Source organism: Toxorhynchites rutilus, chromosome 2 (genome assembly GCF_029784135.1).
Source record: "Toxorhynchites rutilus septentrionalis strain SRP chromosome 2, ASM2978413v1, whole genome shotgun sequence".
NCBI lineage: Eukaryota > Metazoa > Arthropoda > Insecta > Diptera > Culicidae > Toxorhynchites > Toxorhynchites rutilus.
The window spans coordinates 176,341,145-176,366,441 of record NC_073745.1 but is presented as its reverse complement, the minus strand read 5'-3'; the positions used below and the strand labels follow the sequence as shown (position 1 = coordinate 176,366,441).

The following is a 25,297-nucleotide window of genomic DNA, read 5'->3' as shown; positions in this document are numbered from 1 at the left end:
ATTGATGGCTAGAGCAATCGCGTCCGTATATTTTTTCCAGTCAATGTGTCTTGTGAGTTCATATGCCATGTTTATAGATTCAGAAGAATTCGACCCAATGGTGATGGAAATTTTGATTGGCAAGTGATCACTACCGTTGGGGTCCTGGATTACATTCCACTTGCAATCTAACGATAGTGAATTCGAGCAAAGCGAGAGGTCAAGAGCACTTGGTTTAGCAGGAGGTTTAGGAACACGTGTTGTTTCCCCAGTATTCAAAACGGTCATATTGAAGCTGTTACAAAGGTCATATATCAACGATGAACGATTGTCGTCGTACTGTTCCCCCCAGGCAGTTCCGTGAGAGTTGAAGTCTCCCAAGATCAATCGTGGCTCAGGAAGAAGTGAGCACATGTCAACAAGTTGCTTGCGGCTAACCGCAGCTCTCGGAGGCCAATACAAGCTGACAATACAGAGGTCTTTTCCTCTGATGTTTGCATGACAAGCAACAGCTTCAATCCCTCCAATAGGTGGAAGGTCAATTCGAAAAAATGAGTGGCACTTATTGATCCCCAATAACACCCCTCCGTATCTGTCATCACGGTCCAAGCGTATAATATTGAAATCATGGAAAGAGAGATCATCTCGCGAAGAAAGCCAAGTTTCGGACAGAGCAAAAACATCACAATTGAACTTATGAATTAAAAATTTGAATGTATCCAATTTAGGGATAAGACTACGACAATTCCACTGAAAAACAGTGATATCTCCGACCTCTCTATCTAAATTAGACATCAAGAGAGATAATCATTGCAAGGAGGGGCCATGTTTGCATCAATTGCTGTAAAATTGTCTTTAATACTGGAAGCATTGAAATGACAATGGTTCTGATGGAGTCGGAAACATTAAAACACTTGAAGATTTGATCCAAAAGGTCAGACAACTTTATAAATCCCGATTGGGAAGTTGAGCTGGACGGAAAAACAGGGACAGTTGGGGTTTTTGATGTCCCCTCGAGTGCTGGGTCGTTCGAAGGTGAACGATTCCCACGGAAGCCAGGAGGAACCTGATTTTGCTTGTCCGCTGCACTCGATTTTTTAGGCAAGCTAACTGGGGGTATCACCGGGGGGACTTGTTCTTGAACTTTGGTAGTGGTCACATTTTTGCGCCGGGGATTCCCTTTGAAAATAAACGGAGTGCCCCCGCTAGCTGTGTCCGCTTCCATTTCATCAACTGGCAACGTGGAAAAGATATTGTGTGTGTTGATTGGTTGTTGTTGTTGGGCCCGTGGAGAAGCGCCCTTTAAAATATCCGCAAAAGTGCGTTTCGAGCGTTCCTTCAAAGAGCGCTTCTGTTTCTCCCAGCGACTCTTGTAAGTTTCACAAGCTGAGAGCGCGTGTGGGGATCCTCCGCAATATGGACACTTATGCTCAGTCGCACTGCAGGATTTCCCCTCATGTTGCTTTCCGCAAGTGGCACAGCGCTCCTTGTTGGCACAATAATCTGAAGTGTGACCAACTGACTTGCATTTGCTGCAAGTCATGGGCTTTGGCACGAAGAGTCGCACAGGTAGTCTCAATTTGTCCACCATAACGTAGTCAGGGAGGGCGGCACCAGCAAAGGTGACTCGAAACGAGTCTGACGGCGTAAATTTAGTTTGGTCCCCATCATGGGAGAGTTTCCCGAGTTGGCGACAGTCCAAGATCTTTACTTCCATTGAGGGAAGCTTCTTGAACTTGCCTTTTCCTTCTTTTTTTATTTGTTCGCTCGTCAGACCCGTTTTAGTTATCACCCCCTCAATTTCTACGTTATGGGAGGGTATAAATGTTCTATATTCGAGAGTGAAGTGTTGGTCAGCAACAATCTCGTTTGCGTGTTTCCGTTCATTCACGACAACCCGCAATTTGTTCGGTCTTACCCTGCGAATTTCAGATACAGAAGTGTATCTGGCCAGATCTTTCATGATCTGAATCACGTTAAGGCTTTTTCCTTTTGGTTTTGGCCGGAGGAAAACAACCCACGGGCCAGTTCCAGGTGCATCTTCTGGATAAACTCTGACACGTGGAGCGGAGACAACAGAGGGAGAAGACGAGGACGAGGACGAGGACGAGGACGAGGATTGGGTTGGATCGGAAACATCAGAAGGGGGAAGCGAAATCGATGATGGGAGAGGGGGAGTGGAAGTAACAGTGGGTTCAGAAGGGAGGCTTGCTATTTTCTTAGAGGGGGGCTTGGAAGGATGAGCAGATTCGTCCCCAGAAGAATTATCTTCTTTTTGAGGGACTCGTTTATGTTTTTTCCCAGATCTTGAATGGGATTCATTATCGGAGATCTCCATCTCTGGAGATCCTCCACTATTCTCCATTTTACAAAAATTTGTGTCTTATTTCTAATCTATTATTGATTTTAACAATAATCTCAAAAAAAAAAAAATAACAAAACAAACAAACAAAAAACAGGAAGTGGGTTATATCTATGGTATAACCGCAAGGGTGACGTAGGACTATCGTTGATTTAGAGATCATTTGTATGAAGTTGAATCTGAATTCATTCTGAATGAATGAATATTTGGAGAACTTCGAAAACGAGAGCGTTACGTTGGAGGCACAAGGTTTTATGCATCCAATATTGGATACGGAAATATCCTACTGATGGGGAAGAATAATCTTCAGAAGCTATCCTGTTGATTGCGATTGATTGAAAAATCACAAAACCTAATGTATTTGGTCACAGTGTTACATGGATAGAAAACATTAAAATAAACTCTTTCATATGAATGTAATTTTAAATTCCCAGAGGAACTGGCAGATTATTTTCAGTAACGATTAGATATTTCCACATTTTCCTCGATACTGGAAGCCCACCAGTGGTTAATGCTAACTCGATAACCATCTGTTAATAGCACCTGATTAAAACATATTTGGTCACAGTGTTACATGGATAGAAAACATTCAAATAAACTCGTTCACATGAATGTATTTTTAAATTCCTAGAGGAACTGGCAGATTATTTTCTGGATCTTTCTCGATCCAAACGGAAAGAATTCCGTGCGTGTATGTGTGTGTGTAGCGGCTGCTTCGAGATCTCCCCGGGGAACCGTTTGTAGCATCACTCTCCTCCTGATGGATTCCCTTCTGGCCTAAGTTGCACAAACAGGCTCTTGGTGACACCGTTCATCCGCGCTTTCATGATAAATGAAGAGCTTCACCACAACAGCGACAACATGCTCCAATCGCTGTTCAATTAGAACTGAGTGGATTTCCGAGCGGCGCTCGCTTATATACCGATTGGTGATTTCAATAGCCTATTTTGAAAGCAAATTTAAGACTATTGAAACAAGTTTTTGGATCAGAAAGTAACAAGTATAGAACGCGTAGACATTTTATCTTTCGAATGAAGTGTTTATCATACCATTTCATTCAGTTGTTTAGGAGCTATTAACACTCAAAATCTCGGTCTCCGGCGTAACGCTTTCGTTTTCGAAACTTTGATTTTACACCCCGGTATAGAAATGAAAGACGTAGTCCTACGTCAAAACTATGATGATAATATTAAGCAATGAACATATGAGTTGAACAATAATATTAATATTAAATATGTGTACCTTAATATAAAAGTTGTTCCGATACTGCGCTCTACTGCCCTAACCAGGGAGAGACAGAGGCTACGCGCTATGGATCAACACAATAGCGCAAGAATAGCTCACACGGTCACGTGATGATAATTCCCGTTAACGACAGCCACACGATGGCGATCCCGTTATGCCAATGTTCAACAGCCGCCAAGGGCTGCAAGCTGCAAGAGCGCTGCTTCCTTTGTTCCACTTCACAAAAGGTCAATTCGAAAGCGGACAGCAATGACCTTCACTCGTACACTATACCAATCGCACAATAGTAAAAGTGGCAACGCACAATAACGACACTGAACTTTACTCGTCAAGAGTTGGATAGCGAATGTCGAAATGTATTTGGTCGCAGCATTATATGAGTAGGAAGCAAATAATCGCTCGAAAATTACATGAGTTTCGCGATGTGAAACATTTTCCGTTTTTCATGTTATGCATCCAATATTGGATATGAAATTTTTCTACTGATGGGGAAAAATAATATTCAAAAGCTTTCCTGTTAATTGCGATTGATGGAAAAATCACAAAACCAAATGTATTTGGTTGCAGTGTTGTATGGATAGAAAACAATAAAATAAACTCTTTCGCATGAATGTATTTTTAAATTCCCAGGGGAACTGGTAGATTATTTTTCAGCAACGATGATAGCAACGAGGGTTCCGCGCGTGTATGTGTGTGTGGCGGCTGTTCCGATGTTTCAAGTGGCCTAAGGTGCACAAACAGGCTCTCGGTGACATCGTTCATCAGCGCTTTCAAGATAAACGAAGTTAGCTTCATAACAACAGCGACAACATGCTCCAATCGCTGTTCAATTATAAGTGAGTGGGTTTCCGTGCGGCGCTCGCTTATATACCGATTGGTGATTTCAATAGCCTGTTTTGAAAGCAATTTTTAGGCTATTGAAACAAGTTTTTGGAAAAAGAAAAAAGAAAAAGTAACAAGTATATAACGTGTAGACATTTTATCTTTCGAATGATGTGTTTATCATACCATTTCTTTGAGTTGTTTAGGAGCTATTAAAAAATCTCGGTCTCCGGCGTAACGCTTTCGTTTTCGAAACTTTGATTTTACACCCCGGTATAGAAATGAAAGACGTAGTCCTACGTCAAAATCTTCCTGATATCGCGAAAAGACGCTTGCTAGATTTATTCAATCCCTACTAGAAAACAAAATTGTGCCACCCGAATGGAGACAGGTCCAAGTGATAGCAATTCAAAAGCCTGGCAAACCAGCGTCTGACTATAACTCATACCGTCCGATTGCTATGCTCTCGTGCATTAGAAAATTGCTGGAGAAAATGATCCTTCGAAGACTCGATCAATGGATCGAGACAAATAATTTGCTATCAAGTACACAATTTGGGTTTCGCAAGAGCAAAGGAACAAACGATTGTCTAGCGTTGCTTACTATAGATATTCAACTGGCCTTTGCGCACAAGGAGCAACTGGCTTCAGTATTCTTGGATATTAAGGGAGCTTTTGATTCAGTTTCCATAGAAATTCTGTCAGACAATCTGAACAGATGTGGACTTCCTGGAATTTTGAATAACTTCTTGTACAATTTGTTGACAGAAAAGCAAATGAACTTCACCCTCGGACAGCTGACAACTTCCAGAAATAGTTATATGGGTCTACCCCAAGGCTCATGTCTCAGCCCCCTTCTTGATAATTTTTATGTGAAAGATATTGACAGTTGTTTGGTAGAACAATGCACGCTAAGACAACTTGCAGATGATGGTGTGGTTTCCGTCAACGGTCCCCATACCGAAATCTTGCAAAGACCATTGCAAAATTCCCTAGATAATTTGTCTTCTTGGGCAAGGAACTTAGGGATAGAATTCTCGCCGCAGAAAACAGAACTGGTAGTGTTTACTCGAAGACGATCCCCAGCCCAATTGCAACTTAAGCTTTTGGGCAGAAACATTACCCAATCATTGACCTTCAAGTACCTTGGTGTCTGGTTTGATTCAAAATGCACTTGGAATACCCACATTACGTATTTGAAGCAAAAATGTCAAAAAAGAGTCAACTTTCTCCGCTCGATTTGCATCACGTGGTGGGGAGCTCATCCGGGAGATCTCAAAACGCTTTATAAATCAACTATTCTATCTATTCTGGAGTATGGCTCTTTCTGCTTTCTCTTAGCAGCTAAAATTCACCTTCTAAGATTGGAACGAAATCAATATCATTGTCTGCGTATAGCTCTCGGCTATATGCACTCAACGCATAACATGAGTCTCGAGGTTCTGGCAGGAGTGACTCCTCTACAGAACCGATTCTGGGAACTTTCTCTCAGAATACTGGAGAAATGCGGTGTCACGAACACACTTGTGATTGAAAAATTTGAAAAAAATTCTTCATCTAAATATACAATCTCGGTTTATGAGAATTTATCATCACTATATTTCATCAGATATTTGTCCTCCATCGTTTACTCCAGACCGTGCTCACTTCACCATCAGCAGTTCCTCAATTGAATACGATCTGTCGATGAAACAAGCAATACTTGGGAATTCAGATAAGCTTCGACCAACTTTCATTCCCCGTATTTTTAACCGAAAGTACCAAAAAGTCAATTGCATGAAAAGATACTTCACTGATGGGTCTCGCCTCAATGGATCTACTCGCTTCGGTATTTTCAATGAAAATTCGAGCGCCTTCCGTAAACTGCAGGAACCTTGTTCCGATCGATTATAAGTTAACCTTTGTTTGAGTCCCATCTCATTGCTCAATTCCTGGCAATGAGAAGGCGGACACTCTCGCAAAGGTGGGTGCCCAGGAAGGTGAATTGTTTGATAGACAGATTTCATACGATGAATTTTTCCAATTATTGCGTCAGAGTTCCCTCTTGAGTTGGCAAACCGATTGGGACACTGGAAGTCTTGGGCGGTGGTTATATTCAATTATTCCAAAGGTTTCTTCGAGAGCGTGGTTCAAAGGTTTGGACGTAAGTCGTGACTTCATTCGTGTAATGAGTAGACTTATGTCAAACCACTACTCGCTAGATGTGCATCTCCACAGAATAAATCTAGTTCAAAGCAACGTCTGTCGGTGTGGAAACGGTTACGATAACATCGATCACGCATTTTGGCAATGTACGGATAATTACGCAGCCAGATAGTACCTTTTGAATGCCCTTGAGGTCCAAGAAAGACAACCCTATGTTCCTGTTAGAGGCGTGTTGGGAACTCGCGACATCTGCTATATGCAGTTGATCTATATGTTTGTGAAACGGTCTAGTATAAGTATTTAATGCTTTTGTGTTTTTCTTTTTCGTTATTAGTTTGTTTGTCTTGTCCCCCCATCTCACCGTCGCCCACCCTCGACAGATAGTCGAACACCAGATGCTATCCCTGGTCATTATGCACAATGCTACAGTGCGTGCGGCAACTCTCGGTTGAGACAACGATACCTCATATCCATATCCCTAACCTGACCCGTCCCACAAAAAATGTTGCCCTTTTAACCTCGAGTAAACCGCGAGTATTCGGTCGAATCCTACTAAACATAGCAATTAGTTGAAACTTTGTATAATAAACAAACCTTGAATTAGCGGCTCCGCAAAGCTTATGCGATTGAGCCTTACAAATAAATGAATTGGAAAAAAAAGAATTACATCGTAAACTCCTCGATAATGACTTGGTGTCCCTGAGGGCCGTTTTGTTTGGTTGTTGGGTGTTGTTTGTTCACTCCACCAGTGTTTACCGAGTAATGATGACAGAAGGATGGTAAACAGTCGTTGGATAGTGCATATCCGATAAAAGATACCGAAGTGGAACGAGATATGATGAAAATCACCCTCTGTAATCCTAGACGAGATGCCTCCTATGTTATGTATGGATGAAATAAAGAAAAAAACTCACTAATGTAATATAAGATACCGAACACAATTATCAATTTTTCTCATCAGTAAAAACACGTTACTTTATTATAAAGAAACATATTTGAAATGTAAAAGATAATTTTCTTTTATAACTTTTACTTTCTGAGTGTTTATTCAACCCAATGCGAGTTTTAATTGGACTAACAACACCTAATACCATATGTAGAGCATATGGAAAATCACTTTTTCCAATATTTCTTCACTTTTCCAATTTTTCTCGCCGTATAAACTTTCCTTAGGTGAAAATGGACACAACAAAACAGACAGCTCAAACGACCCGTTCTCGAGCGGGAACACACCTTGGTTTTTATTTATGAAAATTGGAATAAATCTTTTCATACATTAAGTCATTTTTAACACAACTGCTATCATATACAATTTTACACTTACACTTGTGGTTTGATCTCTCTGTTAAGGAACACATTTCGGTAGGAACAAAAACACCCGTTATTTTCATGTATTTGCTATGCCGATTTCCCCCAGGCAGCTTTGTTTTGATGTCTCTGTTAGGGAATACATTTCGGTAGGAACAAAAGCTCCCCCTATTTTCATGTATTTGCAATGCCGAATTCCCCCAGGCAGCTTGGTTTTGATGTCTCTGTTAGGGAATACATTTCGGTAGGAACAAAATCACCCCCTACTTTCATGTATTTGCAATGCCGATTTCCCCCAGGCAGCTTGGTTTTGATGTCTCTGTTAGGGACCCGCCGCATGTGTTGTCAATGTCGACAAATCAGAAGTGGGTATTGCCGTTAGGATAGGGGTTGAGATTTTTGTATTGTTCGATAGTTAGTTTCATGACATATATTATTTTCTTCAATATAGAAAATTGTTATGGAGTGTCGAAATCGATTGACGCAAAAATTTAATCAATCCATCATGAAAGCAATAAGCAAGAAGGGTTTGAAATTGGACAATTTTCACGATGTGCTCGATTTTAGATTTTCAATTTGTACCCCAATATGTTTCCGAAAGACGTAATCCTACGTCGAAAAACTCCCGACCGTCTCTGCGGAAGGTACTAGTGGTGCCTTCGTTACACAGGACTACATCCAACTTGGCCAGAGCTTCTAATAGACTAATTCCTTCCGCGTTGGTATATCTGCTCCTTGGTTCGGTGAGCTCCTCGGTGAGAACATCCAGCATGTAGTGGAACTGGTCCATCGTCCATCTGGGAAGTGCGTAGCAACTGCAGATGAAAGATCCGTTGATCTTTGTGATCACGAAACCCTCGCGAGACCTCGAGACTACCTCGGCCCATGACTTGAATGGCGGATTTCCCCTTCATCCGTCACCCTACTGCCGTAACCGGAGGGAACGCCATATGGCTCCGCGATAACTGCGACATCACAGTTTGTTTCTGTCGTTGACTGCCACAACAGTTTCTGTACGGTGTTGCAATGGTTAAGTTTAATTTCATGTATTTGCAATGTTAAGTTTAATTTGGGTTATCTCCATCATTGTTGGCTTGTCCTGTTGTGTCCACTTTGGATACAGTGTGTACAAACGCTTGACGATAAACGTCATCAAAAGAGTGACATTAAGAAACGCTTGATAACCCATAGGAGGTGATTTATAAATAAACATTGAACGAGTCAGGCAGAACGTTCTCGACCATAGAGATAATAACTTGTGTTTCTCTCCATCTACTCTGTGCCCTTAATCATTTCAGTTCGTTGACCCAGTCCAGAGTTCAGTCAACTCTTTTATAAAACATAGTTCGAACATTGTATATTTTAGTCCTTGCCTATTTGTACACAGGGCAATTGAAGCCTCCCGTCGTATGGTCGTTATCGTTCTCCTATTCGCAGAGCATACACCTTGGTTGCCCCTTGCAGTCGCTGGCAAAGTGTCCCTTCGTTTCGCATTTCCTGAACAGTTTGGATATTTCTAACCTCAAGCAGGCTTTCGCCACGTAGCCGATGTTTAAACACCTGGATCATCTCAAGGTGCTTGGGAAGGAGGAACGAGGAACGATTTTGAAACGACCCACAGGTCAGCAGGCGTTTATACTCTCTAACTTCAGTAACTTGTTCGCTGCTTCCGTCGAGAATCGAATCGTTGCGGTCTGCGTCCCGCGATACGTCTTTCTTAATCGGATTTTTGTCGGAACTTTGCCCACGATGTTTTCCTCCTCCTACTTCTGACGCAGGTGAACAGACTGAGGTTTTGATGACTCGGAGGATAAGGCCATTACATTCGCTCCATCGCCGAGAACCTTTTCGACAGATCCTTGAGTGCTGAGCTCCTGATTTCTGGGTCTCTCTTCAGCTTGAACAGCAATTCATTCGCTTTTTTTTAAAAGAGGTCAGTCTATCATGCTACCCTTGGGCTCGACGAGGAGTGCATCTCCTTTGCCTCTCGCTCGCCGATGATTAGACTTCTTGTCTTTTTTCTCTTTTCCCTCGTTCCTAGTTTTTTCTTGTTTTTTTTTGCTACCTGCTCTAATAGTTTCTTTCGTTGTCGTCTCTGTCACCCAGCTCTTCGCTGTCGCCCTGGGTGGTATTATCGCTTTGGTCGTCCTTTAGTTTTTTTTAGCAATTCTGCTTCTGCTGGTGAATCCTTTTTTCCGAACGGTTTCGAGGAATCTTTGACGCTTCCGCGAGTGCTTTCTCGGCGGTTTTCGTTCTTTCGACGAGTCCTTCATAGCACGTCTAAGAAATTTCTTAGACCCGAAATCTTTATGCACGTTGGGATTGTCCTGGACGAAGGTGTCGAGTTCTCTGACCCTCGTCATGATAGTGTTCAGCATTTTTTTGTTTTAATTCTTTATTTGAGAGACTTTCAGCCTCCTGGGCTGGTTCGCCTATATTGTTCAGCATACTATCTCCAGTCAGCCTCCTTCCTAGGTTAAACTACCGGACTTTGGCAGAAACAGCGAATTGATCCCCCGACTTGGTTGAGTTTCAGGTATTCTTCCACTACTGCCACTAGAGCCTGGTGTTTCCACTCGGTTGAGTAGTGGGAATCGTGGTACGTAGCATGTTCTGAAGGAAATTTACCGTACTTGCTGTCTCTGCCCAGTGACCAGCTCTCATGAGGTGTGCCATTTTAACGAGAGAATGATCACAATACCCGAAAAATATCGGAAAAAGGAATGAACGTATACCAAAAAGCTGTAGGGTTGCGTCCGAGACACGACGACATGGTTCACGTACGATATTTGGTGCATGTTGATTGCGAGTACATCTGAAAAAGATACACCGAAGTCGATCACCTGCAGTAGCTACCTTGCCGCTACTGACTTCAACCTACCCATGACGTGCTCTTCTATGTTCATTCGTTTGGATACAAAAGATCCCACAGCTTGCTCGTATCGTCGGAGTCGTAGTACATAGTAGTAGAAGTAGTCGGTTGAATTATAAGCGCTAAATATTTTTCCATCCATTTGTCTCTAGCCTTGAAAAAGGCCAATTAGAAAACTTCTCGACCTTGAGAAAGGCTTCTTATTGCAATTTTTTTAAATGTATGTTTGAAGTTATGGTTATGGCTATGTTCTAAAGTTATGTTTTTTTCATTACAGTTCTTATGCATCCAAAATATAAAACTTTTTCTGGAGGCTTGTAAAACCAATTTCGGACTCAAAGAATCGGATCTGTTTGAGCCAACTATGTTATACGATCTCAGTAATTTTCACAGAGTATTAGTAACACTTTCAAAATTATCACAAAGTCGGAAGGCTCAATTAGGACGAAATATTACGTAAGTTGTAAAATTTGAGGCAAGCAATATTTACCAACATTGTTTCTTTCAGTGGCTTCTGCATTCATGACACACAATGTGACAAAAACAACTTTAATGAGGACATATATAAAGAGCTACATGTGGCGTAAGTATTCTTTTTAGACAAAAATGTAGACACATATGAAATATATAAACGAATTATATTTCGACAACTGTGCGTATTGGTTATTTTACATTCCGTTTTTTTTTTACCTGTAAACAGTCAAGATTTCCATCAATTGTATCATTTCCAATAAGGTATGGTTGACTAGACAAAATCACAATTTCTTCCCAGTTATTCACATACCTGTTTATTTATTTATTTACTTCGGCTTAACTATGAGGACATGGTCTGATTCACAATATTTATCCAACTAACTCAGTTCCTGGTTATTTCTATCAAATTCCGAGGGTACCCCATGCTCGTCAGGTCTTGCTCCACTTGGTCTAACCACTTTGCTCGCTGTTCTCTTCGTCTTCTCGTATCCGCCCATCATATTCTTCGTGTTTTTGTCGCTTTATGGATACTAGATTTACCGACATGTTGCGTGAGCTCGTGGTTCATCACCATATGCCATCCTCCTGCACATTGTCAAAGGTGGTTCTTAACACAAGTCGTTCAAAGACTCCGAGTGCTTGCAGCTCTTCATCGGGCATTGTCCACGCCTAGTGCCCGTAGAGGGCACCCGGCTTATGAGCGTTTCGTACAGGGAACATTTCACACGATTGCTAATAGCAAATTCGTTTTTGTTCAGTTTCAACCCCAGTTCCAATCCAACTGTTGTCAAAACGTTTTCATATTCGCTCAGTTTCAACCTAGTTTCGCACTAGGTTCAACCCGAAAGCTGTTGGGTTCGCACTGAGATGTTTCACGGGTTCGCACTCGGGTTCACCAATGCAACTATACTGAACTGTCAAGTTCCGAGTAAAATTTCGGAAAATCTAAAAATAAAGACTATGAAAATGGAATACTTGCTGCGTTTGCCTTTGTATTATTGGAATCAGATTCTGATTTTGAGATGTAATCGCGCAGACGGCATTAAGTTTCGTGTGCTTTCATTAGTAGCGAAAATAATTATGGATTTCCAGGTGGAACAAACATGCTTTATGTGATGAAAAAAAGGTTTTTTTTAAATTGCAGAAACGTATTAAACGAAAACTGTGTCTGATGATCATTTTATATTATAATGATAATTATTTGTGGAGTAAACAGGAAATGTGTCGACAAATGGTTAAGTAAATGTCAGGACTACACGTGTTAGGTAATCAAACAACATGAGGTAGAAATTTTTATTCATTTTTTTATAATTTTACACTGCAGTTGGTCCTTCTGATCTGATAGAGGATAATTTACCTCCCAAGCACTAATATTGCCACCAGACGTCGACACTGTACATTTGTCATCGCAAATATAAACAAATCAGACTATATAACGCACACCAAAAACCGCCTGATTCGTGAACCCGAAAAGTTTTTTTTTATTACAAAGTCAGTTGGAACTAACCCAGCTTCAAAAACGAATTCGCTATAAGTCTGTTTGACCTCGAGTGTTTGTGGAGACCATAGTAAGCACGATCGCCATTGACAATGCTTCTTCGGATCTCGTTGCTGGTATCATTGCCAGTCGTTGACATCGAACTATGATAGACAAATTGGTCAATTACCTCGAACTCATCGTCGTCGATCACTACACGTCTGCCCAATCGGGCACTGTAGTGCTTGGATTCAAAAGCCAGCATGTATTTGGTTTTGGACGCATTAATTATCAGTCAAACTCTTTTTTCTTCATGCTTAAGTCTGGTGTAATGTACAGCTCCCATCTCAATTGTTTTGCCGATCTGTTAAAAATCGTGCCACGCGAGTTAAACGCCGCTCGTCATATATAAAGTGACCTGATCTGTATTATTTCTTTATAAGTATCTGCATTCAGTTGTGATTTTGCGGTGGTTTAGATTTTGTTTACGCCTGAAAATCACTCACTCAGTCAGAGCATTTAAGTGTGGCAAGCACGATTCAAATTCTACAATTTTCTTCCAATGGAATGGAATACTCGAAAATTCCAATTCATTTTTTATCGATTTTAGCGTTAACGTATGCATTAAAAAAAGGAATCATTTCGGATGGCGATGAAAAAAAACTACAAAAGAAAATTTAATGGAACAAATTTTCCTTAAATCTAACGTATATTAAGCCTACCACAAAAATGATTCAATGATGCAGCACTGTCAAGCAATTTGATGATTTTTTTCATACTGCCAGCTCCACTCAGCGAAGGAGTTGGACATCCTGAGGCACTTTGTGTCCGCCAGATATAGCCAATTTGGTAAATACAATATCCTCTACCGCTCCTTAAGCCGGGAGATCGCAGCAACCGGCCAAATGGTGAAGGAGAATCTGGCCAAAATAGACATATGCGAAAGCGTCAGACGAGACGCGCAGCAGGCAATCACCAATAAAGAGTAGCTTAAGGTACTGGTGAAGAACTTCTTTCCGGTGAAAGAATTGAAAAACTTCTTTTTCACTGGTGAAAACTCATAATGAAAGACAAGACGTACTTGATGCTTCAACGAATGGCAGGGGACCGGATACTTTACGTTCTCCAGGTAAGCGATGGCGACGAATATATCACCCACATGAAGTTCTCGAAGAAGGTCATTCTCTGACAAACGAGAAAGGAATGTCCAAGCCGCTCTTCTTTCGAGTCATATTGTGAACTGGGAGATATACAGTACAAAGTGTTTACCGGAAGTTGCGGAGGTGATGTGATCTTCATACCGAACCTGGGATCTGCCCATTATGCCAAAAGATCACTGGAGAATACCAAGAGAGATTCCGTGAGTATCAGGCTAGGATGTATTCAGACTTAAACGCATTGATCCCAAGCTCAGTCAGTCCTGTTTCGTGTTTCAGTCGAGTATACAAATCCGCAACTATCGCATGTGTTCTCCCAATTATGTCCACTTCATCGGTAAAGTAGATAAACTAACTGGATTTGTTGAAAATCGTGCTCCGCATGTTGTAGCCCGCTAACACCTACCAGCATCACGTTGGAGAGCAAACAGGAGAGTCCATCGCCTTGTCGAAGCTCTCTTTGAGTCTCAAATGATTTCTACAGATCGCCTGAGAACAACACACTGCACCGCACACCGGTCACCGTTGCCTGAATCAGGCGTTCAGTTTCTTGAAGAACTCCCGCGATAACAAAGATGTAGCAGCTCAACTTTCTCATATTCTTTCTCTTGCTTCTTTTTTCTAAAGAGATAAGTTTACTGTCTTCGCTTCAGTCGGTAACGTTCCCGTTTTGACGTGGGACTACGTCTAACAGGAATATATGGGGGGGTAAAATGAAAACCTTAACACAGAACATGCCGGAAAAATGAAAGGTTTCGAATGCTTATAACTCGAACATTTCTTACTGGATCGTAAAGATGCTTGCATCAATTGATAAGGAATATTTCTACGCATCCATCGCAATTAATAAAACGTTATTTTTCATTAGATAAACAATTGATTAACTGTAAAATGTTAAGCGTTATCTAAACGCCCTAACTACCTCGTTTTGATTGACCCGATTTACAGCTTCCCCAACACAGCCATCAAAACCAATCAGTCTTGGGGAAATCGGCATTGCAAACACATGAAAGTAAGGGGACTTTTGTTCTCGCCAGAATGTGTTCCCTAACATAGACTTCAAAACCATGCAGCGTTGGAGAAATCGGCATTGCAAATACATGCAAGTCGGTGGTATTTTTGTCTTCACTTTAAATCCATGGAGCGTGGCATTGAAAATTAATGCAAGTCGGGGCTATTTTTTGTTCCGACTGAAATGTGTTCCCCCAAAACAGACTTCAGAACCAAGGTGTCTGGGGAAATTGGCATTACAAATTCATGCAAATCGGGGGTATTTTTGTTCCGACTGAAATGTGTTTCCCTAACGCAGATTTTAAATCCAAGGAGCGTTGGGAAATCGACTTTGCAAATAAATGCAAACTGCGAGTACTTTTGCACACGCTTGCCGTTGTGCAGACAGGAGTATGTTTCCCTAACACGATCTTCTAAACTCAGGAACCTGGGAAAATCGTGCAGACACTAGAGGCAAATGAACTTTCAAGTTAAAACCTCTATAGTATAAAAAGTAGAAGTTGAAGTTGTTGATTCATGCAAGCCGGGGGTACTTCAGCACCCGCATGTTTTTCTTGCATTCCGAAAAGTGTTTTACAAAAGCGGGTACGAACACAACACTTTGGTTCGGACATTCAAGATTGCATTGAAGGATATGCTTCATATCTTCTGCCCGCTGAATTTCTACGCATACCATTTGATGATTAGGCAAAATGTTGATAACCATTTGCTACGATTACGCCTAGTGATTAAACAATATGCGTTCGACGTACATGGCAAAATTGAAACTGAGTGCCTGAAGTTCATCAAATCAAGCAAATTCGCGGTTCGAGAAGTACGTACACTTGAGAGATGCAAACTTCAGAGAAAATAATCTATCACAATGCATGAATTTACCTTACATGGCATTTGTGCAATCTTTTTACTCACAAAGCAAATATATTTTTTGTCTGCCCCTGGTAGCGCCGCTTGAAGACGTTGCGTGTATGTTGCAGCAACGTTTGGTTCCTGCCACCGTCATAGATGGTATCGTGATGAGCGCTTTTGTTATTGTCGAATGTTAGTTTAGAACGCAGTTGAACATCACCAGATAGTGGTATAAATCGATGTTAGCACCACCATAAGTTCTGAGGTGGTGATATCTGAGAAGTGTTGATCAAAACGTGGTTTGCTGTGATGAGCTTCGTGTGTAACGATATTGTAGACTGTGCTAGAAGAAGGTGCTTCGTATAGCCAATTTCTTGGGAGACAGCGAAGTCAATAAGCCTCAGGTCGTTTTCGTTGGTTCTCAGATGGGCAGTGAACCTACCTATTACCAGTCGGAACACCTACTCTTGGTCGACCTGAGCGTTCAAATCCCCGATGAGGATTTTAATGTCGTGTTTTGGGTAGCGATCGTATTCACGCTCTAGTTGCGCGAAGAATTTTTTTTTATCGTTTTGTCTTTTATCTAAATGAGGATTGTGGACCTTGATGATGCTGATGCTGAAGAAGTGGTCTCGCATCCTTAATCTGCACATTCTTTCGTGGAATGGCCACCAGACAATCACTTGTTTATGCATCTTCTCTATCAGGATGAATGTTGTTACCCAGCTCGATCGTGTTGTCGCATCTCTCTGATACTATGTAGCTCCCGGTGCGTTTTTTTGTCCCATCTGTTTATTTTTATTACTAGGCTCATCTAGCAATTCAACTGTAGCAGAGCCGAATTTATCGTGTACATTGTTTCACATGTTGTATATTACACAGTAGCCATATGGTCGTAAAATTATTCCTATCTCATCGATACACATTTTTTATTTATTACACATTAGCCACTTAGGCGTGCGTAACTATACGCGACTTGCATTCATCGAATATTGATGTACAATGGCCGAATAACAAGAGGCGAGCACTCACACTAGCGCTCTGTGGGCCGAGCTGGGTTACCACATTTAATACTATAAAATTTTCTGAAAAAATCTGTATATCTGTATTTTTAGCAAAAAAAATCTGTATCGAAAAATAAAAAGAAAAAAATGAAAAAAAAAATTCATTCTAATTTTGAATTTACTTTTCTTTTTTAGGGGTTGTTCAAGTCGTATCAACACAACAAAATAAATCATAAAAATCTTTTAATTAGAGTCTACTATTTTGGGTGTCAATCGATTTCCGGACATCGTTTTATTGGCATTTTAAAGCAACAATATTCGCTCAACACACGCAGATGAATGTTATTGAAAAGTGTTCTAGAAACGATCCCAGCAATGGATACCAAATTTTCTCATCACGCCTTTGTCATCCAACAGCTGGGACCAAGTTATAAATCTGAGTCACTCAATTTTTGAACCATAGGATTTGTCTTGAGAAGCCTGAATTTATTATCCAAGCCTTGTCTGTTACCTGCTTCAATAAATCGAGGAAATTGGCGCATCAAATCATGAAAGTTTGTTAACTTGACGAAATTTTGAGGGCTTATCAAGGCCATAATTTTTGATAACTGAAATCAAATCGCTTTGAAATTTGTTTCTCGACAAATCGACAAATCAGAAAGTCTTCAAAATCTATCACGTCAAGGTCAGCATCAGAGAATCGTTGCACGTAGCTCTTCAAACATAAGTTACCCAACATGATCAACAATTACATTCTTGTTCCATTATAAAATTCACAATATTGAGAACATTCCGCTTGAAAAGTGTAATATATAGATTATGGTTATCATTAACATGGAACGAAAAGAATAGTTTAAACTCTTTAAATCGCCCAATTCCAGTTAACAACTGCCTCCAACGAAAATCATCTCAATGCGTTTCGTTAAACATTTTTATAAATCAAGGATCTATGTGTGCACTGAAATAAAATTAATGTTTAAAATTGAGTTCAAACAAAATTTTAAATTCTATATATTTGCTGAAAAAATCTGTAATTCTGTATATACAGATTCTGTATCTGTAATTCGGCGAAAAATCTATAAAATACAGAATATTCTGTATATGTGGCAACCATTTTAATGGTGCGTGCTACATTCGAGAAATTGGCCCATACCAAGGCGCGTAGAAGTATATCCTAAGGTTGGCCAACTCGCTAAAACCACTCTTCAGCCATCTTGGAAGTCTACTGTGTTTTGTTTGTAAACAAAACACAATACGCTTGGGTCCAAGCTCGCTCGTGATCAGTCTGTCTCTTTCACGCTTCAAGGAAATAATTCCCCTTCTGCTTCCTTCGTACTATTTTCATATACCGCTCCCCTAACCAACTCAGTGACGAAACAGCCTCATCTAGTACCATAGACCCGTCTTGGCCCATACCACACATCTTTCCTATTCTCCCAGAAAAAAAATAGTGCTATTATCTCTAATAAAATATTAACAACAAATGAATGATTTTGTTAATGATAACATCTCATCAAAATTTCTCTGTTTACTAGTGTTTGCCAAATGATCCATTCACTGAATAAATCGCTTTCGTTCGTTCAAATATGATCATACACAAATCATTTCCCCCAGCGGCATCCTTTTGTTGTTACGCACTGCAAATCACGACACAAAAGAGAACGAGACAACTCTTCATCGGTTCGCACTTCATGATACACCGACACGCAAGCAGAACTATCGTATACGCTTTCGGTGCAGAAAGTTTATTTTTCTTCTTTGCCTCTAACATATGCATATCGACCTCTCCATGCATCATGAAACAGCAGGATCGTACGGACTACGCAAAGCGAATGATTCATATTCAGCTAATATAGCAGATCCTGATTTTTAAGTCTCAGAGAGTGCAAACTATATGATTATTTAGCTCGATAGAGGCTAAGGGAAGGGTAGACAGATCATTTTTTCCATTTTTAACGCCGCTGTCCCTTGAAATGTGTATATTCATATAGACTGCAAAGTTTTACTGGCAACACCGCCCTCTTTTCCCATTCGTGAAAATTCGTCTTTTCCCAATGGTGACCGAATGATGACGTAATTTTTCTTGTATTATTTATTGCTTTGCACTTGTCTATGCAGTGGGTTTCGCTATAGTAGAGCGGGACGATATATGCGGTTCAAATTTGTATGCAGGCTTCGAAAATGGTTTGCGATGTTTGATACAGCTCGAATATGCAAACAACAGTCTTCGTTCCTCTCCTGGTTAAAACATGTAATCACAGCAGTGGAACTCCATACAATTCACTAACTAAAAAGTGTCCACATTTTCATCGCTTGTTTACGTGAAGAATATAATTTTTTCAGGCACACTTGATTTGAGTGTGTATGGATTTCTAGCTGTCTTGACGCAAGGTCTTTAATGAAGAATGATAAGATGGGAAGGTTGATATAAACATGTTTATAATTAAATAAGTTTATTCAAATATTAAAATTGCCCTTCTTTAATTATTCAGTGCAATATTATCGAAATTTGATAGAGAAATTAAAAAAGGAATTTTTTTTTCAATATTTTTCTGAGATGGTTATTAAAATTATTTATTAAATTAGTATTTAATTTCTGAGTTTGTTTGAATGACCGACTGGAGTTGATCCATAGAAGATTTCATTTGATATGTCGATTTTTGAAATCGACTCAATGGTTGAAAAGTTATGACGTTTTGGAAGAAATCTTACTTACTTAATCATCAATAGACCCCCGTGGCACGTGCTGTACACAAAAGTCGTCTCCATTCACATGAAATTTATATTTTTTTCTAATTCTCAACTTTTAAACTTTTTTGAAGGATCAACATATCATATCTTTCTATTAATCCGCAAACATGCCTAGTAGTTACTTAAAAAACCAAACTCATAAACGACAAAAAGAGTCTTCGATTGTATATTTTTGATATATTTTTTACAGTTTTACAGTACACATTCACTTATTGGCGCTTTTTTATTGGCGGTTCTTTGCTAGTTTTTGAGTGTTAAACTCAAAAAATGAAGGCACTGTATAAAAATTTTTAGTTTTGCAGTTTGTTTAACAAATATTTTAGTTTAAAAGTATATAGAAATATATATACAAATATAAAGTGAATTATATCACATCCACTATTCAAGAAAGTTGATGATACTTTTATTTTCTAGCATCAATCCAAATGCAGTAATCCTAATTATTATTATGGCCGCACTAAAAGACATGAAAAACAACAAGAAAAACGCCAACTTTGAAATTTGTGAACTATTGCAGTATTACTTCAGCCATTCCATGCCAAACTGATATAGTGGTTTTCGTATTTTCGTGAAAATTGGTAGCTTGTTTTCGTTATGGTAAAACATTGAACCTGTATTTTTTTTTGTGATTCGATTTTTTTCACTTTTCCCAAAAATTACTTTTATCAAAAAGTCATAACATTCGAACCACTAAGCCGATTCAGATGATCGACACATCAAATTGAAGTTAATTAGCTAGTCTTTTATCAAACTTACAAGAAATTTGAATTTTGTTTTCGTAATTATTAATTGTATCCATTTTTTTATAATTCACATGCTTTCGGCACCAACGGCGCTATAGCTTTCAATTTTTTTTTTTGAAAACTGAGGATTTTTTACACATTTACATTTTTTACTCAGAATCAGATGTGTTCTTTTTTGAGTTATAATTTTAACCGAGATGATCGATTTATCAAATTAAAGCCAATGAGCTAGAATTTTTAGGAAAAATGATGCACTTGCGAAAAAAATCAATTATGCTTTCGTGATTAATAATTGTATCGTTTTTTTTATAGTTTACATGGTTTAGAGACCAAGGGTGCTATATTTTTTTTTCGTGAAACCTTCACTTAACATAGTAAAAAATCAGAGGGATGTTCTTTTTCGTTTTTGAGTTATGATTTTTCAAAGTTAACATGTTTTTAAGCTTCGTTCGATCATCCTATGCGATAAGACTATTTATATGCGTATAGAATTCCCCTTTTTGCAAGTATGAAATTATTGACTTCATTTAACTATGTCGATTATCTGAATCGGTTCAGTAGATCAGAAGTCATGAATTTTTTAAAAACGTAATTTTTGGAAAAAAGGAGAAAAATGATTTGAACACATTTTGGATGTTAAAAAATCCTCAGCTTTCGAGAAAAAATATAAAAAAATATTGCGCCCTTGGACAATGAAAAAACAATTACATAAAAAACAAATACGATCAATAATTAAGGAAACAAAATTATCTTTTCTTGCAAGTATAGTATTTCTTTTAAAGAATAGCTAACTGGCCAATTTGATATGTCGATCATCTGAATCGGTTTAGCAGTTCAAAAGATATGAGTTTTTGAAAAAAGTTATTTTTGAAAAAAACCAGAAAAACTAGATTTTTCGAACCACCCTAAAATGGAATGGGATCTAACATTTTGCGATAAGGAACAAAACTACTAATTTACACGAAAATCTGAGAATGGAATATATATAACACTAAAAAAATACAGTTTGGTGTTAATTTCCCCGGCAACTAAAAAGCTGATTATTAGAAACTAATTGATGTTAACTTTTCATTACCTTGTAAATTCTAGATACAATACCAACAGAGGGTATTGGAAAAAAATATTTTTTTTCAGAAATCATATTTTTATGTTGTGTTTTAAGCGTACATACGTCACCTAGTCGTATAATTATTGTATCATTCAATTTATTTCGATGAGAATATTTTAAAATATTTCAACTGATGCTCTTGCCACATTTTAATTTTTTTTATTCAATGTCCAGTTTCTATGGCGAAGCTTGTCATTATTGGTGAAATACGACCATAAAGGTTGTTATGAATAGCACAGCAAGTTATGATTACAATACATATGGGTTTATTTTGATAATGCAAATATTAACGACATTATACATAAACCGATAAAAATGCATTATAATATTTGTCCACAGGACTTTCAGCGTCTATATATATATATATATATATATATATATATATATATATATATATATATATATATATATATATATATATATATATATATATATATATATATATATATATATATATATATATATATATTTTATTCAATTTTCAGTTCGTAAATTCTATCCCATTCGCCGTGTTTATCATGATGATGCTAACATTAATAACATTATATACGAACCTCCCACCTTATATATGACGTCTCCCACCGTTTTAGAAACATCTTAACATTATGTTCAATTTTTAGAGCGTAAACCATCTGTCAATTTTTTCACTGTTAACATTTTCTTGCCACAAATCGTTGTCACTTTTTTCTCTCATGTTCCACTTCTCTTCTCTGATGTAATGTTACACAAGTGATTACTGTCATTCATACAAGTATTTGAATGATCCTCTCATATTTGGTTATATGTTCGTGAGAGGTTACTTGCATGACACATTGTGTATCATTCGATTTTGATTGAAATCCAAACACTGCTGTTTACATAGACTTATCTTCCGCCAAAAGAACATAATCAGACAAATATGATGGAGCTTTGCAAACCCTCATAGGATGCTTAGAAATTTCAGCTACAACTCATTTGATGATGCTTGCGATTCATTCCTCCAGGGGTGAATTTTTTTCGATTGCGACACATGTCGCATCATAGCGAGATGCAGAATATAAGGTGGGAAGATTCACGGGTCAGAAAGATAGGAAGTTCACATATCAGGAATTCCAGTCGGTTACTCAATTGGTACCAAATTGAATGTGGCAACGAATAACGTTGAAAAAGAAAATACAGAAACTAATTATATATTTGCAAAAAAAATACGCATTACATTCATCATTCAAAAAAACAGAACATCTCATAAACTAAAATTCTTTCTTCGTACTTTTCATTTTTCCTTTGATTTCTTATATCAGAATTATTATTCTAATTTCTACTATTTTTGGATTTTAGAGCAACTTCATGGAAGTTTATCTCTTGTCAGCAATTGTTATTACATTTTTCACAATTAGGGTGTGTTCAGTTCATTCGTCTAAAACTAGGACGCAAGCGGAAAACTTTTCGTCTCAATCGAGGTCATGCGGAGTCAATCAAAAAAGTGCATTTTACATGAAAAAACTTGCAACCTTTTTTCCTCATGCGCTGTCAAATGTTTCTCCGTCAAAGGAACAAACGATTTTGTGACTCTGACTTTGTTCTCTTTACTTTTTTGGTCGGACCAGGTTAGCCTTCTCCAGAATTGTTGCATTACTTTGTGACGTCTTGCTACACACAGCTGAAATACGAAGGCATCGAAAATTCAGAAAATGTTTATTCAAAATATTAAAATTCCTTGTCGGTTTCAATAGTTCTACCTGACTGCAACGATTTGAATCGTTTTATCTTCCTAAAAAGAAATTGAATACGGAAAAACCTTGGAAAATGAGAAAAACGAAGTGGTAGCTGAAATGTTCATTTAAGTCTTATGCATTGATTTTTTTCTTCGTCTTTTGAATGAACTTGAAAAAATAAATGCTGTAGTTTGTGTAACAGTTTCTGCTAAAATGTCAGTTGGGTCCTTATGATTTTGAATACTAGCAATAATTTAAGAAAAAAAACTAGTTCATTCAATTCATCTGATTATTTTTACTTTTAATAACATTTTTTTCCTATGCTGTGGACTATTATAAGAAAAGTAACACACATAAACAAATTTGAGACGTCACAGATTTAAAAATCTTCCCACCTTACATTTTCCATCTCGGCTTCATAGTACGACCCAAGGCGACTAGAACTATATCCTAAGGTGGGCCAACTTGCTTAAAACCACTCTTCAGCCATCTTGAAAGTCTACTGTGTTTTGTTTGTGAACAAAACATAATACGTGATCAGTCTGTCTCTTTTACGCTTCAAGCAAATAATTCCCCTTCTGCTTTCTTCCGTACTGTTTTCATATACCGCTCCCCTAACCAGCTCAGTGACGAAACGGCCTCACTTAGAATATACTTCTAGGCGCCTTGGTACGACCATCATCGTCAGCGGGGAGCAAGCTGCCATTGTTCTCCTTAATGACAGTAAAGCGTTTTATATAGATTCTGGAAAGCGTTTTATATGGATTTTGGAATTGCCTTTCTCTTTTGTTTGACGCTCAAGCATTATTGTGTCCCCAGGTGTAACTGAACTTTCTTTTGCAACACGCTGATTATCTTCGTGAGTTTTTCCTTCAGCCATTCCATACCAAAATAGTGGTTGTCAGATTTACGTGAAATGTGGCAGATTTGTTCCTTATTGCAAATTTTTTGACCCGTATTTTTTTAATTTTGTCGTTAGGGTGACTAATTCCATTGTAGGTTGCTCCGAAAAATATTTTTTTTCTAGTTTTTATTCTTCCAAAAATAACTTTTTAACTACTGGATCAATTCAGATGATCAACGTATCAAATTAAAGCCAAGGTCTTTTTATAAAAAAATACTACAGGTGCAGATAATTTTTTTTAACTTTGTTGCCGTTATTATTGATTGCAATTTTTTTATAATTTTCAAGGTCTCGAGACCAAGATTTTTTTATATCTTTTTCTTGAAGGCATAACATAACAAAACAGACATGTGTTAGCTTTTGTTTTTCAATCAATCAATTTTTTCTCGAATTTTTTTCATAAATTCATAACTGAAAAATTGAAGCAAATTAGCTAGTATTGATTGGTGTTGGTGTTGCGCTGAAAAAACTGGCGATGACATGAGTTGGAGATATAGACAATTTAACACGTTCGACGCCCAACGCGACGTTTTTGAGTTTCTTGCAGGGCCCAACTTGCGAATAAATTAATCAATGAAGGTCAAACTTAGTTTGTATATAACTTTTACATGATCTAACAATGTTTGTTTTCAATTGAAGACGAATTGATGACAATAACACATGGAAAAGTAATATTATAGGGATTTTGCAAAAACCTGCAGTACAAACCATCCGTACTATAATTTAATAAAAAGTATAGTATAAACAGTATAATATTATGGTTATGATTTTATTATTTTTCTTCATATCCTATAGTTACATTTAGGTGCCTATTCTATCAAATTCCTTCTAAAAATCCTATTCAATTTGAACGAGGAAAGTGTCACCCATATCTGGGTGACGGGGCATCGAAAGTGTTAAAAGAAAGAGACGGAATCCATCGAAATAAAGCAAACGCTGATGATGAAGCAGGTGCGCGAAGAGGGAAAAGAACAAAATAGGAAGATGCAGGAGGATATTCTGCGGCAGCGGAAAGAGCAGGTGTAACGAATAGGAAAGAGATGGCTCGTGATTCGTGGGTTGGTTGCAGAAAACTGAACGAAGGATCTCTAAATGTGTTATTGTTGTTTGGCCGGGTCATCGTGTAGTATTATCCGGCTTCAGTTCAGTTTCTGTTTTTTTATTAGGTACTTTAACCCAAAGGTTTAAGGTTAAGGCCTTTCTGCTTCAATCCTTTCATATTTTCGGATTAGCAATAGAAACACATTTGCATTAGAGATGGGTCATCCGCTCATGAGCTGTTCCGAAGAATCGACTATTTGAAATGAGTTGACAAAGACGCAAAAAAAAACAAACAGCTCTTCAGCTCACTTTGATAATGATGCAGTAGGATTTGTAGAAAAGAACAATTGACGGA

At 38.4% G+C, this 25,297-nt stretch overlaps 1 protein-coding gene across 4 annotated transcripts in view; it reads left to right on the top strand.

The window, feature by feature from the left end:
- The window catches only part of LOC129771216 (protein vav), a 297,434-nt gene that overhangs the window by 78,632 nt on the left and 193,505 nt on the right, over positions 1 to 25,297 (top strand). For all 4 annotated transcript variants that reach the window (XM_055774642.1, XM_055774640.1, XM_055774641.1 and 1 more), the window contains exons 2-3: positions 11,010 to 11,188; positions 11,241 to 11,315. In XM_055774642.1, coding sequence (XP_055630617.1) covers positions 11,010 to 11,188; positions 11,241 to 11,315 — 254 coding nt within the window. The remainder of the gene's footprint in view (positions 1 to 11,009; positions 11,189 to 11,240; positions 11,316 to 25,297) is intronic.